Source organism: Pelodiscus sinensis, chromosome 4, assembly GCF_049634645.1.
Source record: "Pelodiscus sinensis isolate JC-2024 chromosome 4, ASM4963464v1, whole genome shotgun sequence".
NCBI classification, from domain to species: domain Eukaryota; kingdom Metazoa; phylum Chordata; order Testudines; family Trionychidae; genus Pelodiscus; species Pelodiscus sinensis.
In genome coordinates this window covers 65,351,541-65,368,146 of record NC_134714.1, presented here as the reverse complement: position 1 = coordinate 65,368,146, position 16,606 = coordinate 65,351,541, and the positions used below count along the sequence as shown (strand labels likewise).

The window sequence follows — 16,606 nt, the reverse complement described above, 5'->3', positions numbered from 1 at the left end:
GTTCCAACCTACCTATCTGTCTCTGTGCTGGGACACGAGCTTTCAGAGCCGTCACAGTGGGGGTTGAAGTAGTGCTGATGGAAGATGTAGTTTTGGGAGTTGATGTAGTGGGAACCTGGACTGATGGTGTTCCGGAAGCAGCTGCCTTAGCATTGGATGCTACCTTGGAGATCACAGTACTGAGGGTTGAGAGATCAAGTACTGTGGGTCGCAGCCTGCCTGTGATATAAGCAGCTAGCCGATTGGCTGGATGTAATGCCCCCATCAGTCCCAAAAGGAGTTTGGCCTGAGGATAACTTTTACCATTAACCTGAAAGAAGTGGAAAAGGGAAATTCTGTGAAGAAGAAAAAAAAACCTTGCTAACTTACCACCTTTGGACAAGGTGTTTCATTCCATGGTATTTCTAGACGTTTTTTTCAGAGTAACATTGCAATTCAGAGAGGATGTTATTAATCTACTTTCTGCTTAGGATAACGCCAAGCAATTATTTCACATTAGTATAAAACCCATAGATTTTAGATGACACTCAAGACTCTAGGAGGAAGGATATTCACAAAGAACCATAGAGTCTAAAGATACTGAAATGAAGGAGAGTAAAGCTGCACTTTCCTGTACTTTGGTTTATGTCTCAGTCTTGACTAAAGACGGATATTCACAATGTGGTGAGGATGAAGCTTTAAATGTATCACAATAACTAATCTAATTACCTTTGGTGGCTGTCCAGAGACATGGAAGAAAAAAAAACTTGAGTGTGCTATGCACGTTGGGACAAGTCTTTAAAAAGAGACTGCAAAACAATTTACTTTGGCAATATTTTTCACTATTACTCTTGCTATTATTTGATATTGTGACAGGATGTATTACACTACTTGGTTCTATTTGAACATGGTTTAGCTTCAACTCAACTTCTCTCTCCCATTGCACAGGAGTTAAAAGGAAGGACAAACAAGAGAGACAGATGGAGTAGAACATCTTCAAGAATGGACTACATATCTATGGTCACTGCACTTTTTCAAACTCCTACCTGTGTCTTTTTATTGTTTATTTTCTGGCTCTATTAAAACTATTTTAATTTTCATTATGTTAACAGCATCCTCTAAGCTTCCAAAATAAAACTTGAAGAGGCCCTACTGACTACAGCTAATACTTTCAAAAAAATGCACTGGTTATTTCCAATGCCCAACCTGAGATACATTAAAGGGGACTAATTTTCAGAGAGAAGAACATTCACCTTCTGAAAATCAGGCCTACTTAAAGGTGCATCAAAAATGGAGGCATCCAAGATCACTAGTCACTCTAGAAAATCTTGGTTTTTGTTGGTGAATTATTTAATCAATTAAAAAAGTATGTATTTGTCCAGTTTCTCCTTATGCAGGCACTGTATTTGTAAAACTTTATGCAAATAGTTTTTTCCATTCATATGCTTTTCCTAAAATGTTCTCGCTGCTTTCTCTAAGATATCTGTACTTAACAAGAGACTTCACTTGCCTTCATAGTTTATCACTCTCTACTAGAGTCCACAATTAATTCGTAATGCTGAATCTGTGATATCAACGATTTCCAAGAAACCAACTGATTACAGATTGAGGACTATGACATCACTTCATGATCAAGAACCTGGTCTGAAGGCACAAGCAGATAGATAAGGATGACAAGTTACCGCACAAAGCAATTATATTTGTTCAGTCTCCTTTTAAAGATCTTCCCCAGTGTGCATCTCTAAGTGGGTTTCTTCTGTGGCCCTGGGCACCCATTGAGAAAAGACAGAGCCAAATGCATCTGTGGTAAGTTTTGCAAATACAGTATCAGAAAGAGCCTGATAAAAGCTTTTTGTACTTTGACTACTCAACTCCCAAAACAAGCAACAGGACAATCTAAATGACTATGCTTCAGACTTCCAATCAGCCTACAGAACATTACTGCTGACCCACAACATCTCTCAGATAGACTTTCATAGTATTTGATAGGCAAAAGACCAGGCAGTCTAAATTCTTGCCCCATGGAGGTGGTCAGGAACACTGGAGTAAATGGAATCTAATCTTCACAGTAAAGGCAGAGAGTGACCCACCTGAATCAAGCCTGAGGGGCTCAAATTAGCTTTGCGTTTGTAGGCGACCAGCTTTCCTGCAGGAGAAAGCCCTGTATAAAAAGGCAAGCCTTTTCCCCCCTGCAACTTCTCATGTAGTTTGTCCAAGTTATCTGCCCGCAAGAACTTTATGTGTTCTGATATTTTGCGTGATGATACTGCACTATCAGGAGTCTCCAAGACAGGCATCTCAGGCGTCTCACCCTTGTCCTGGCAGGAAGGCATTGAGATTTTCACTCTGGAGGAATAGATGGGAGGGTTCTTCTCATCCTGGGACTTGTGCTCTGAAGCCAATTCAATAATGAAGCTACCCACTTTGAGGGAATGTGGCATGTTACTGTTGATGTGTTGTGATAGGATGCTTAAGATCTTATTGCGATCCTCCTCCCAGTTGCAGTCAGAGATAATCTCGATAAGTTTGGATGGCCCACCTGGAGTGGTGTGACGAACATAGGAGGTGGAGGAGGATTCCCCCTCACTACGGGAAGACCACCAGCTTTTCTCTGAGGAAGAATTGAAACAGGTTTCTGCAATACTATGGAATTTTTAATACCTGGACATTCAATATAGTTTTATTCTCCCCACCTCCACCCTTGTATTAGCAGCAGGGAAAAAGAAGTCAAATAATAGCTCGGAGTACCAGTCCTCACTTCACAGTAACACAAAAACCAATAAAAATAAAACATCAGTGGAGAACTAACTGTTCCAACCTCTTTATGGTTCATTTCATGCAGCAACACCACCTTGTATTTCAATCCCACCACATCTCACAAGCTTAACAAGGCTAGGTCAGTTCTGTACAGAGAGGCAAGAACTCCAAGGAACACCAACATGCACCAGAGAGTGGTGTTGGTGATTCAGTGGATGGCACTTTTCCTTTGAGTCAGAAAAGAACCAATGTCCCACAATGGCATGAGGGAGCACTGTGCTATTAATAGTGCTGTCGTTTGTAGGAGACACAAAACAGAGGCTTGACCTTTCATTGTCATTAGTGATTCAAAGGCACTTTTTGCAAATGGTAAGGAGATTTATCAGGCCAAGTTTAAATCTGGTAATTAATTTTTGTCTATCCACCAGCATTTTCAAATATTTCCACTTCTCATCCTTAACTGCAGAATGTTGCTAGATACGGCAAATAGTTACCACAGTTCACCTCAAACAAGGCTTATACAGTGGTGGAAGATGTGTTCCCTCTAATCTGTATGACATTTTTAAAGCTTGTAGCATTCTATGGGACACACTGAGTTGAAAGATAACAAATGCAAGACATTATTCCAGACGAATTATTTAATCTATTTCTTTCTGGACTGGAAGTCCCAAATTCAGTTTTATATTATGGACTGAAAAAAAATCAATCTTAACCTTTCAATGAGAATTAAAAGAGTTTGCTGCAAAACAGTTCCAAGTACAATGGAGGAGGCACTCCTCTGCCTCATATAACTAGTTGGAATAATCTACAAAAGACTCCACAAGCTTGATAGAGTAACACGGGTATCTGAGCTTTCTGTAACAAAACTGTGCTAATAAAAAAAATCCTTAACTATCTTATGGTCATTTGTAAACACAGGTCTACAGTGCAACAAGCCTTGTACCACTAACCAAGCCATCATAACTACTGCCATTTTAATTTTAGAGCAACAGTAGATTTTAATCAGACATTTAACCAATTTTGCTTCCCACTCTATTTGGACACATTGCCAAGCAAATCAGGGGACCGAATAAAAACATTAGAAAATAATTTTATTAATAAACTGTAATAATACATTACCTTAATCAAGTGTTAAAAATTACAAATACACTACTTTGGTACATCCTTTAAAGGTACCAAACCTGGGGTTAAATGAGTCTCAGACTGCCTTATGAAAGTTCTAGACATATCACCTTCTCAAGGCATCTCATGGTTTCATCAATATCTACATTATTTTTCAGAAACTTATAGGGAGCAGGCACTCCAGTTAAGCTCAAATATCAAATCTTACCTTCTGATTTTTCAGTGTCTTTCTCCATCCCACAAACTTCTTTTTTAAGGTTCTGGTGCTCAGGATCATGCTCCTGGAAGGGGAAGAGAAAATAAATGGGACCAACGGAGGCAAAGAGAACATTTTTAATTTAAATGTGACATCACATTTTTTTCAACAGTAAAACATGTTTTAAAATAGACTAATTCACCAACCTAGTGTCCAGGGCTTAATCAAGTAAAGAAACATATCCACTAGCTCTCCCAAAAATACAGTTCCAATCTCAGAATTGCTCTATGAATGAACAGATATTTAAAGCACTACACATAATTCTGTATTTGGATGGAGGAAGGTTCCAGGTAAGACAAGTAAGATGAGTATGTGGATAAATTTTTCAAAAGCATTTGAGTGATTTAGGAGCCTAGAGTTCCATCTTCAAAAGTGACTTAGGAGCTTATAAAAATATTGCCTTACATTTTAATACATGAAATGGTTTATAGAGAAGTTTGTGGACAAAAGGTCTCACCTTTTCTGTACAATTCTCTGAATTACAGATGTATAGGTCCTTCTGCTGCTTTTTCCCCTCCTTTTTGCGTTCATATGCTCGGATTCTGGCACAAGTCATCATCCTCTCAAAGTACAAGTAAACGGGATCCTTGTCTTCCTCCCGAATCTGAAACCCAAACAGAACAACTTCATTCAAGATATATATCACAGCCGTGAAAAAGCCACACATTCTAGTATCACTTATCTCAGAAGTGCTTCAATAAACGGTAAAAATAGCAAGTGTACTCCTTCTTTCAAAGGCTGCTTCCATCCTAGCATTATACCTTCATTTACATTTTACTTCTGAATTAGGCTCTTTTTTAGTAAAAAAAATCTAGGTGCAAAGACAACTATTCTGCTTAACCTGGTAGGTGATAAACAGAGATTCTGCTTTGAGGCAACCTGCTGAATTCTGGTCACATCTCTAGCTGGTTCTCTACCAGTGTCCCTGTGGAAGGTTTTACTTTTCAAATTGTCATGGGTTAAAACAAAAAGATTTTTCAATACTGTGAAGCCAAAATTTCTTCATGGTCAAACAAAAAACCCATTAGCTCTGAAATATATTTCCTCACTTGCCTTGCAAGTCATTAATTGATAACCTATGCTGAGTAGCTCAATTATTTAAGGAAATGCATGTTATATATTTTGAAATTAGTGGGCATTCTTGTGATTTTATACAAAAGATTGCTAGAAATTTAGAATTTCTTTTGTCCGTACTTGTTCTGTGCAACATCTTAATAAAAGACAAACGAATTTTAAAAAAAAATCCCACCTCATCAAAATTCTGTTGACAAAAGTATATAATTATGGACTTACATCTCTATCAATTTACTTTAGATACTGATTTGTCCAGCTTTTAAGGTGAAGGCTGGTTTGTTTTCTTAACACAAAAGGAGGTTTTGCCCTCTTCCTTTGAAAATAGAGCACCTTCCTTTCTTTGCTTACCACTGGGTTGGGTTTGGGAGTATACACTCGCCCTGGTTTGACTCCATTGGAAGATTTATTTTTACTGGAAGGCAAGACCTCTGGGGTTGGCAGCACCAAAGGATTCACGGGTTCAATGACAGATGGTGTTGGAATGTAAATTGGTTCTGGATCAATCTCTCCTTCTACTTTTATCCACAATGGGCAGTTCCTAACAGGCTGCTCTGGCTCTGTTTCACAGATAGCTGAAAAAAGGAAAAAAGTGCAAAGTTTCAAAAAGTTCAATGAACGGAAGCCAATATTTTAAGTTTCTCATGTTGACTTGCCCAACATAGTTAATTTAATTTTTGTTTTTAAACATATACGTTTAATTTAACTATTTTAGTTAACCATTTAAACAAAAACAAACTTGATTTGAATGTTTAACTAAATTCAAAAATTCATACACTTGTTTTGTTAAAATATTATGTTTGTTGTAGAAGAAACATATCCAGAATACATAAAGTGTTGTTTTAATTAAATAAAACAATTTAAATGTCTGTCTGGTGAGGTTCTCCTAATACAGCATGACAAGAAAATCCTCCAAATATTAAATGATTAGCCTGTTAAATTGGAGATAGTTTACCAAAGATAAATGAAGCATATATTTATGAAGTCATTGGGAGGTAAACTAAATAACCAAATAATTCATTCCGATATAGCTGTAAAACTAATCTGAAAAGTTTTCAAAATAAATCACTGTTAAAAATCTATATTGTGTACCTTCTAAAAATGAAACCTACGTCTGTCTTTCAATTATTAAAGATATGTATTAAGGTTATACCATCAGCAAGAATGCACTTTTATGTAGAAAACCATGATTAAATCAAGCTTTCCTGATCAATTATTTAAATTGTGATTTATATCAATTGGATTTAAATTAAAGCAGCCCTGTTGCTTTGAGTGACCACTCTGACCTTAATATAATACTCACTGTATTCCACTTTCTTTCTCCTCCTCCTATCTTTCTGTTTCAACTCTTCTTCCTCCCCATCATCCTCTTCTTCCAATTCATCCTCTTCCTGCTGCTCTTCCCCTGGCGGTCCATAGAATACAAGGCTTCCACGCACAGCTTTCTTCAGAATTTTCTTATGTTTGGATCCTCCCTTTACTACTAACACCTTTCTTTTCAGGCAGGTGCAGCCAAACATGCAGTCAGGCCTGCGACAATGGGTAGGCTGACGCTTTTCCAGGGCTAGACTAGCACAGACACAACCCAAACGGCAGAAATCATTGTTGCAAGGTGGTGCTCGCCGTCTGATTATTTTGTGTACAGGTTTAATTTTAAGAGAAGCCTAAAGTTTAAAAAATATATATATACACATTTGAATTTCTGAGCTAAAACACACAAGTAAACAGGATCTGCATTCAAAATCATTGACACCACACAATTTAGGGTACGTCTAGACTACAGACTTTTGTCGACAGAAGTTTTGTCGACAGTATCTGTCGACAAAACTTCTGTCGACAAAGAGCGTCTAGACACATTCAGTTCTGTCGACAAAGCAAGCTGCTTTGTCGACAAAACCCTGTAGTCTAGACACAACCCTACATGCAATAACACCTTCTGTCGACAGAACTCTGTCGACAAAAGGTGTTATGCCTCTTAAAATGAGGTTTACCAGCGTCGACAAAACTGCTGAGTTCTGTCGATGTTATGTCGACAGAACTCAGCAGTAGTGTAGATGCAGGTACAGTTTTGTCGACAAAAGTCCACTTTTGTCGACAAAACCCTGTAGTCTAGACGTACCCTTACAGTTTACATTGAATGACAGGACATAGAACAGTGTCTTCAAGGGGGTGGTCCCCTCCCATCTCACCCTGATTGACGTGTCTGATTCTGCCACTGAGCAAGCTGACGTCAGGAGAAGATCAACTGTAAGGAAGCTGCCCTGGCTATTGCTACAATAGAAATATTTTTTTTTAATTTGCAGCGTGAGTCCAAGACAAGAAGTTTATGGTGCGGATGAGGGCGAGTACTGCTACTGCCTATATACTTTTGAAGAATCGCTGTTCTTCTGAAGTGGCAAACCTTTTCTTTACAATACATGTGAGTGAATTTAGTCAAAAGCTCATCGATATTGTCTACACTCTAGAGAGCAATACAGCTAACTGGTAAGAAAATACGACCCCTTACAAGCATATTTTTATTAACATCGTTATCCTTCCTTTAAATCTTAGCTACAACTAAGCACTGGCGTGCAGAAGTATTAGGTATGATAGAGAAGGGAGGCAATTACAGTAGCTTACCTGAGCAGTGAGCAGAGTTGCCAGAGAGATGTCTGCTCGCTCTTCCGTGATGTACGTCCGAGGTTTCCCATCCCACAATGCACAGTCCTCTAAGTCCATCAACTTCACCTGAGACTTAGACAAACCTGGTGGGCGAGTAGCTTGTTGTTGCTGGTGTGCCTGACGCAGACTGATCTGCTTTGGCAACATGTTTTCATCTAGAGCTGGCACCACAAAATTATCCACCTGATTACCCTCGTTGCTACTTGTCAGAGACTTAGTGACCTTTTCCCCTGTGACTGAAAAGCTGTGTTTCTGCTTTAAAACAACAGGTGAAGGCAGTATGGGTTTGTAGGATGATTTTACTCGGCTCTTTGAAGTTGTCTGTTTATTCTGAGTTTTCATCTTCCTAGAGGCAGAAGACATAGAAAGAGGCTTGAAAGTATAAGAGGTGGATGGAGCGATGATGGATTGCTTCTTTAGAACACTGTCTAGTGTTCGTACATAGCTAGTGCTCTTGGTTGGAAGCTGATAAACCACAGGAGAAGTGGAAGTGCTAGAAGAGAATCCCATGCTTGTTTCCATCAGCTTTCCTTCATTTTCCAAGTATTCATCCAGCTTGTCACTGCAGAAAGCAGATCGATTCTTCAAAGAGCCCTCTGAACTACTACCTGAATAAATATGGAATCCAAATACACAGGAAATAATAACTCCAGAGAAAGTACACTGCCAGTTCTCCTAATAAGTAGAGTCAATGGAGAATAGTCACATTTCTTTAACTTTCCAAAGCTTCTATACATTTGGGTACCAAATGGGTGATCATAGCCCAACATGCATGCCAAATATACCAGTTAGTTCTACAATGTACCTAGCAGCCACTGGATTCTTTGATACGGATGGGTAGTTCATGGAAGTTATGGGTTGCAGTGTACCATCTCGCTCGGAATCAGAAACTATGAAGACTACATAGAACACTACAAATTGGGATATGCAGTCTCTTCAAACTACAACTTTGCATCCAACGGTGGTTGTAATTAGTGCTGTAAAAATGGGTTTAAAAATGTAACCGTGTAACCACTAAAAATCATAGCGGTTACACGCACTGCAGGGTCTGCAGTATAAAGCTTAAATAAACTTTATTCTGCACTGCCTTCAGCGAAGCGTCCCTGGGAGCAGGGCTAGGGCCGCTGCTGGCCCCGTTCCCGGGAAGGAGGCTTTGCTGCTGCAGAGAAGCCACCTTCCCGGGAGCAGATCAATAGGGACTGCTGCTGGCCCTACTCCCGTGGAATCAGCTTCACCGTGGGCTCTGCAGCAAGCTCCCTGGGACAGAGCTGGAAGCCCCTGCTGGCCCTGCTCCCAGGGAGCCAGCATGTTACCTTCAGGGAAAGAAGGTGCTGGCTGGACCTGTTGCAGACAGGAACTGTTCTGGCCCCTGCCAATTAACTGGAACCAGTAAGCTTCACCCATTATGGGTGAGGCTTACCAGTTAAGATTTTACATCCCTAGTGGTAATCTCTCTACAGTTTGAGTGTGGCCCTCTGGCTCCTGGCAAGTTGTCAGAAGCAGTCTCCTGCTCGGTCCCTTCCAGTTCTAGGAGATTGGTATATCTCCAATATTTAATAATAATAAAAAAAAAAAGTTGGGTTTCCTCAAAGTATGAATTATCTGTTAATTATAATTTTAAAACATATACCAAAATTGAAGATTCTTCCCCCAAAGGGCAGTCTAAAACAGTACTGATGATAACGGTGGGCACACTTCTCCAAACAAAGGTTGCTTATACAGAATCCAAAATGGATCAATAACAACAGGCTTATTTCAATTAGCTTTTGTCTCTTCTCTGCAGTCATTTGAATAAAATAAAAACCACACTTTTACCCTGTTTCAAAGTAGAATAAACCTCATAATGGGAAAATAAAAGCTCTCTTCCCATGAAACCCATTTAGACTTTTGAAATATGTACCAGTGAAATAAGAGTAACAAGGAAATTCTTTACTAATGATCTTTTCTGCTCCAAAACTTCCGCTAAATATTAAAATAAAGCAGTAAATAAAGTGATAGGATCTGTTGCAAGAACAAAGAAAGGAACATTTATCACATGAGAAACACACTTTTTTCTATTTCTTACCTTCATTTCTAGAAGCACCATGAAACTTTCCTCTCCAACCCTTGATCTTGGTGAAATCATTCGTCTTTCCTGTCCTGGAAACAAAGGGAAACCCAGCATCTGGAAAGAAAACAAGCTGGCCTCAGCATACCAACCAGTTGTAAAAATAAGCTCATGACTAAACTGATAATCTATATGCATCCATTTGGAAAAAACCAGTTTTATACACAGACATGTGTGTTCATGCACTACGTAGGTGTACAGTTGCATGCCATTACTGAAAATCAGGGCCTAACGGTCACACAGAAGATCACTCGGTCAAGAAATACATAGTAATTTAACAGCAAGTTTTTTTATATATGGCTTTTCTGTAAAGATTCCTCATTAAAAACAAACAAACAAACCAAAAAAACCCCTATGCATTACCAGCTTTCAATTTTATTTAAAACTTCTATTCCACATACACAACTAACTCCAACCACTCCAATCCTCAACAATAATATTGAAAGAACAAATGTATTTTGAAAGCATTGTTTACCTACCCAAACAACCAGGATTAACTCTTGGGTAGTTCCACAAAGAGTAGTTGTTTGAGTAGGAGAGCGGGAGCTGCACACCCAAATATTTCAGGTCAATGCTCATTGTTGGGTCCACAGAATTCAACTTCAATCCCACTGCAAGAAGCAAATACCAGTAAAAATCACACACAGCCATGCCAACTGTTAACAAAAAGCAGCAGCAAATCTTAAGAAAATAAATGTATAAGTTTATCCTTAGTAATAAAAAATTATGTTAGAGTCTGAATTTATTCTGGGTTTTAACAGACTTGAAAATAGAAAGAAAATGGAATAGGGGTTTCAGTTTCCCACCAGACTTCAAGCAATTTAGATACTACAGTTTCCAAGATCATACCAGCCTATTAAGATGTGCTTGAGATGAGATAAAAAGCAGAAATCACTTCAATCTCTCTGTCCTGAGTAGAAACTAAATATCCCATTGCACGTGTTGAAATAAAAGAAATCAACTTCTGTTCCCCTGGGCAACACTCCTTATCTCCAAAAAAAACCCACAACAGCTACAGGTGGTACAGTAAAACTCCATTAGTCCGGCATCCAATGCTCCGGGACTCCTGATGGTCCGGCACCATCAGGAACCCGGAACTGCTGGGGCAGCCGGACAGGCTTCCCCAATTCAGCTGCTGCTGAAACTGACCAGCAGCTGAATCGGGGAAGCCGGGAGCAGAGCAGCTGGGGTGCTGCCGGGTTGGTCTTGTAGCGCCGCCCCTCGGCGCTGCGGGACCAACCCGGCAGGACCCCAGCTGCTCTGCCCCAGGGGTCCCCAAGTCAGCCGCTGCTGAAACAGATCAGCGGCTGATTCCAGGAAGCCCCAGGCAGAGCAGCTCTGCCCGGGGCTTTCTGGAATCAGCCGCTGATCTGTTTCAGCAGCAGCTGAATCTGGGACCCCTGGGGCAGAGCAACTGGGGTCCTGCCGGGTTGGTCCCACAGCGCCGTCCTTTGGCGCTGCGGGACCAACCCAGCAGCACTCCAGCTGCTCTGCCCCAGGCATCCCCAAGAGCAGCTGGGGTGCTGCTGGGTTGGTGCCGTAGCGCCGCCCCTCGGCGCTGCGGGACCAACCCGGCAGCACCCCAGCTGCTCTATTGCAGGCATCCCCGATTCAGCTGCTGCTGCAACTGACCAGCAGCGGCTGAATCAGGGACTCCTGGGGCAGAGCCTGACTATCGTAAGGGGGGGGCTATGAGGGGTCTGGGGTGGCATCCCCTCCCACCCTACTCCAGACCCCTCATAGCCCCCCCTTCTGATAGTCCGGCATATCTGATAATCCAGCACCCCCTGGGTCCCAAAGGTGACGGATTATCGGAAATTTACTGTACGATACAAAAGTGGGATGCAGAATTTTTTACTTATCTTAAAACTTATGTACTGTTGGTTTCCCACCACTGAATAGTTGTGCCAACAATTGTACTGAGTGAAGTGAATCCTGAATATGCATTTTACATTAATCTACATACACACCCTAAAGTATTTTTAGAAGTCCTATAAAATGGAATTAATTATGATTAAGGCTATTGTGTTTACACATTCAGTCACTGCACAATCCAGTACATTACTGATAGAATGTTCATTCTTTTTTTAAAGTATTAAGAGATACTATGAGGATAAAAAGACACATTTTATAAAATCAACTATTTCTTAGCAGCTGACCAGAAAAACAGAAGTGAAAGTAACAACTGTATGGAATAATTCAACAAAGCCCACAGGCCATGTGTTGAATAGCCCTGCTTTAGGAGGTAGGGTCTGAGCCACAAGCTGATTGGAATACTTCCCTTCTGAAGACCATGTCATGTCTGACTTGCTGGGTGATTGCGTAATGTGCTGTGAACATGTGGATGGAGGACCATATCACTGCCCTACATATCTCATGAGCTGGGATGTGAGTGAGAAATGCTTTGGTGTGTTTGCCAGTGCAGGAACCTGTGCAAGGCTGTAGCATTTGCAAATGCAGGAGACTATCCACAAAGAAATCCACTGAGATGACACAGGCTGGCCTTTCAACCTATCTGCAACAGCTACAAATAACTGAGCTGATTTTCTTAATGGTCTAGTCTAAATGTAAAAGGCCAATGTCCTGCATACCTCCATGGTGTGGAGTGTCTATTTTTAACCACCAGAATACAATTTAGGATAAAACACTAAAATAAGTATGTCCCAATTGATATGGAACTGAGAAACCACCATAAGAAGGAACACAGGGTAAGGTCTTAACTGCACCTTGTTCTTAAAGAACATTATGTAGGGGGCTCTGAGGTTAGGATCCTCAGTTCTGACACTCCTGGCTGAGGTTATAGTCACTAGGAAAGCTACCTTTTTAGAGAGGTAAAGAACATATGGCTAGCTGTTCAAATGGAGAATCTGTCTGTCTTGATAGGACAAGGCTGAGGTCCCACGGAGGGACGAGTTGGCACATGGAGGAACAAGTTGGCACACCAACAGACATGACCTATCTCTACCTTTTAGGAACCAATTAACTACGGGATCAGAGAATACTATGCAACCTTGTATCCCAGGATGGAATGCCAGTATGGCAGCCAAGTGGGCCCTTATAGATGAAGCCAAAAGACCTTGCTACTTCAGCTAAAGGAGGCAGACCAGGGCAAGTGGGACCGGTGCTAGCATAGGAGATGAACGGAGTTGCAATGCCCAAATGGAGAACTTCTTTTATAAATACATTAAAAGCAAGAGGAAGACCAAGGACAGGGTAGGCCCACTGCTCAGTGAGGAGCGTGAAAAAGTAACAGGAAACTTGGAAATGGCAGAGATGTTTAATGACTTGTTTCGGTCTTCACTGAGAAGTCTGAAGGAATGTCTAACACAGTGAATGCTAGTAGGAAGGGGGTAGGTTTAGAAGACAAAATAAAAAAAGAACAAGTTAAAAATCACCTAGAAAAGTTAGATGCCTGCAAGTCACCAGGGCCTGATGAAATGCATCCTAGAATACAGCCGTTCCCCGACTTACAAACAGGTTACGTTCCGAATAGCTGGTCGTAACTCGATTTGTTCGTAAGTCGGAAATACCCAATATGAAGCACTCGAAGTGTAACCAAGCACCAACAACACAGCAAACAACAACAACAAAAAATAGAAACACACAAAAAAAACAACACTACTGCAGCAACAGCAAACTTTATTTAACAAACATGAACATGAAATACAAAACACAATGCAGTAATTTAAATACAGTAATGTGAATTGCATTAATTAGAGGAGGAATCGGAGGAGTAAAAAAAACACAGTAACATCATCATCAACAGATTCATCTTCTACTTCAGCAGCTCCTTTGCTTGTAGAAGGCATTGGTTCAATATGGGATGCAGCACTGCTGGATATTTTTTTTTAAAGAAAGCCCCCATTTTGAACTGGACAATCTGTTTTTTCTTCTCATTATAAATTTCCTTATAGCAAGCCAAGGCATCCTGAATTAAACGTTCCACCTTTGATAATCTCGGAACATTAGGGTCCATTTTTTTAAACATTTGCATTCTTTCATTTATTTTGCTGAAAGCTGCAGCTATTTCTTTCATCACAAAGTTTTTGGGGGCTGCTTCTTCTTGGGCTGTTTGTCTCTCTTCCTCTGTTACCCTCTCCGCCTCGAGCTGCATTAAATCTTCATTGCTCGGCTCCTCCCCAACATCCTCAACCTATTGGTGTATGTCTTCATTATCCATTACCAGATCCACTTCCTTCGCCAACTGTACAATATTATTAGCAGGGCTTGAAAAATGCACTCGCCTGCGGCGAGTAGATTTTACCAGCTGGCGAGTGCAGGGGAGGATTTGGCCTGGTGGGCGGTTGTGACGGGCTGGCCAAAGCCAGCACTACGAGCGGCGCAGCCCCATCCGATCCACCAGCCGGGCAGAGGAGCGGAGCGCCGCTGGGAAGGGGGAAGCGCAGTGATTCTCAGCAACGGGCTGCCTGTGGGCAGCTCCGGTGCGAGGAGGTGGGGCATGAGCCAGAGGACGAGACACCAGGACGCCAGCAGGACGTGGCCCCGCTGAGTTTAAAGGGCCGCAGCAGCTCGGCTCTGGCTGCGTGGCCCCAGAAGCTGGCTGCAGTGCAGCCAGGCCCCGCCCTGCCAGCTCCAGTCCTGCCATGGCTCCAACCTCCTTGCCGGTGAGAGACCGCGCCCAGCCGACCACCCGTCTCACTGCACCCACCCTGCGCCCCCTTGTCTCCGCGTCGCCCGTTCCCCACACCGCCCCTGCTCCCCTGCACACTGGACTCCCTGCTCTCCCTCTTCTCTGCAACTCTCTAGTTCTACGCCACCCTTGCACCCTGCTCCCCTCCGATCCCTGCCCCCCCAGCTCAGTACTGCCTATTCCCTGCACTGCCCCTAGACCCTGATCCCTCTACCCTTCCTGTTCCCCGCGTCCCATTCCCCGTGCCTCCACTGCACCTCACGTCCCTCTGACTCTGCGCCACCCCATACGCCCCACACTGTTCCCTGCACCCCTCTGGCTCTGTGCTGTCCCTGCACCCTGCTCCCCCGTGGGTCGGGAGTGAGGGGTGCTTGTCCATAGGGAGGGGCTGGACAGGGCAGGGAAAAGGCTGCTGTGACCCAGCAGCGAGTGCAAGGGGGAGTTCACTTGAAGCACCTTTTCCTTCATGGAAAAAAAACAAATGAAACTGCTATTTGCTATTTATAGGGCTAAAATGCTGGGACAAAAATGAAAAACAAACAAAAACCCACTGCAAAATGCAAACGTGTAAAAGACAACAAAAAAGGGGAGGGGTGGCCAAAAATGTTTTGCTTGGTGCAGTAACACACCTAGAACTGGCCCTAGGAGAAGGGAAGAGGTTGGGCTGGCCTGGACTGTGGGGAGGGGAAGGGAAAAATATGGGGAAGGGGCTTGTGCTGAGGGGAGGGGAGGGGGTCAGGAGAAGAAGAAAGGGGAAAGCACCAAGGGACAGGGGTGCAGGAGAGACAAATGGCAGGGGGCCAACTTCAGACAATGAGGTAAATGGCAGGAGGGGAGGTGTCAGTGGGGGGGGGACAGGGTGATGCTAGAAGAGGAGAGAGTAAGGGCACTGGGGGCTAGAGGGGGAAGGAGGAGGTGCTGGGAGAAGGCTTGAAAGAAGGGGTGGGCATGAGGAAGGTGGGGATAGAGCAAGTCATGTGTGAGGGCACAGGGGCATGAGGGGAACAGTGGCAGAGGGTGGTGAGGGGGTGGGCATCAGGGAAAAAGAGAGCAAAGGGGGCAGGGGCAGTGAGGAAAGGGGGAGGCACCAGGAGGGTGTAGGGGTAAGGGGATTCTGGGGGTGAAGCAGAAAGGCAGATACCTGCAGGAGAGGGACCAGCACCAGAGGGTAGGAACATAAAGAGTTGCTTGTGAGAAAGGTCCCTGCAAAAGGACAGGGATGGGGGATGGAAGGACAGAAAGGAGGAGAATTAGATGGAGTATCCCTCTCTACCGTGCTGAGCACCACGCAAATTAGAAAGGAGAAAGTCAGGAGACAAAGGTAAGCCTGTTTGGATCCAGAGGAAGATTTGGTACGTCATCTTTGAGCGCTCCGAGGAAGATTTGGGCTGGACAGAGATCTGGTCAGGGGCCCAGTCTTGCCTTTTCCTGATGCTGCAATCTTCTCCAATGAAAGGAGTCCTGGAGGCTCAAGGATTGGAAGGATCAAGATGGGGGCTGAGGTTTGAAATGCCTATATTATGGTGCCAGCATAAGAATGCCTGGGGACTTCAAAGCGGCCCTGGAGTCTTTCAAATTATAGTCTCTCCTGTCTATTTTTTCTGAAAACAACATTAGCCCTTGAACGGCAGGTCTTGCAAAGTTAGTTGGACCTCAGAAGTAGAGCCCCATGTGGCATCTGCCAAAAATGCGTTGCGAATATCCACATCCATATTCATGGATGCAGATGCCCACAGATATAAAAAGTGGATATCCATGAATTTGCAGATAGGCCGGACACCAAGAGCCAGTAGCATCTTCTCATAACCACTTCTATAGCTATGGTGCGAGCTGCCGCATCAGCTCTGTCAAAAGTTGCTTGTAAAGAAGCCTTTGTGATCAGTTTGCCCTCCTCCATTAGGCAGATGAACTCTTATCAAGAGCCTTGTGGTAAAATTCTGTGAACTTTGACAATGCAGAGCAGGGGCTATGAGCATAGCGGCTGATGAGGGCCTGATGGCTA

General features: G+C 42.8%; 1 protein-coding gene and 1 long non-coding RNA gene across 11 annotated transcripts in view; one reads left to right on the top strand and one right to left on the bottom strand.

Moving 5' to 3' along the window:
- LOC142829132 (uncharacterized) overlaps positions 1 to 16,606 on the top strand; it is a 217,553-nt gene that overhangs the window by 57,414 nt on the left and 143,533 nt on the right. The gene's annotated exons all lie outside the window — the stretch shown is intronic.
- MGA (MAX dimerization protein MGA) overlaps positions 1 to 16,606 on the bottom strand; it is an 89,129-nt gene that overhangs the window by 50,393 nt on the left and 22,130 nt on the right. For 6 of the 10 annotated variants that reach the window (XM_075927161.1, XM_075927162.1, XM_075927163.1 and 3 more), the window contains exons 5-13: positions 10,433 to 10,564; positions 9,912 to 10,010; positions 7,805 to 8,454; positions 6,489 to 6,849; positions 5,537 to 5,760; positions 4,572 to 4,718; positions 4,067 to 4,139; positions 2,070 to 2,590; positions 13 to 310 (exon numbers count right to left, since the gene is read on the bottom strand). In XM_075927161.1, coding sequence (XP_075783276.1) covers positions 13 to 310; positions 2,070 to 2,590; positions 4,067 to 4,139; positions 4,572 to 4,718; positions 5,537 to 5,760; positions 6,489 to 6,849; positions 7,805 to 8,454; positions 9,912 to 10,010; positions 10,433 to 10,564 — 2,505 coding nt within the window. Of the gene's footprint in view, positions 1 to 12; positions 311 to 2,069; positions 2,591 to 4,066; positions 4,140 to 4,571; positions 4,719 to 5,536; positions 5,761 to 6,488; positions 6,850 to 7,435; positions 7,457 to 7,804; positions 8,455 to 9,911; positions 10,011 to 10,432; positions 10,565 to 16,606 lie in introns of those variants that run through there. The other 4 variants (XM_075927165.1, XM_075927167.1, XM_075927168.1 and 1 more) reach the window with 2 other exon arrangements.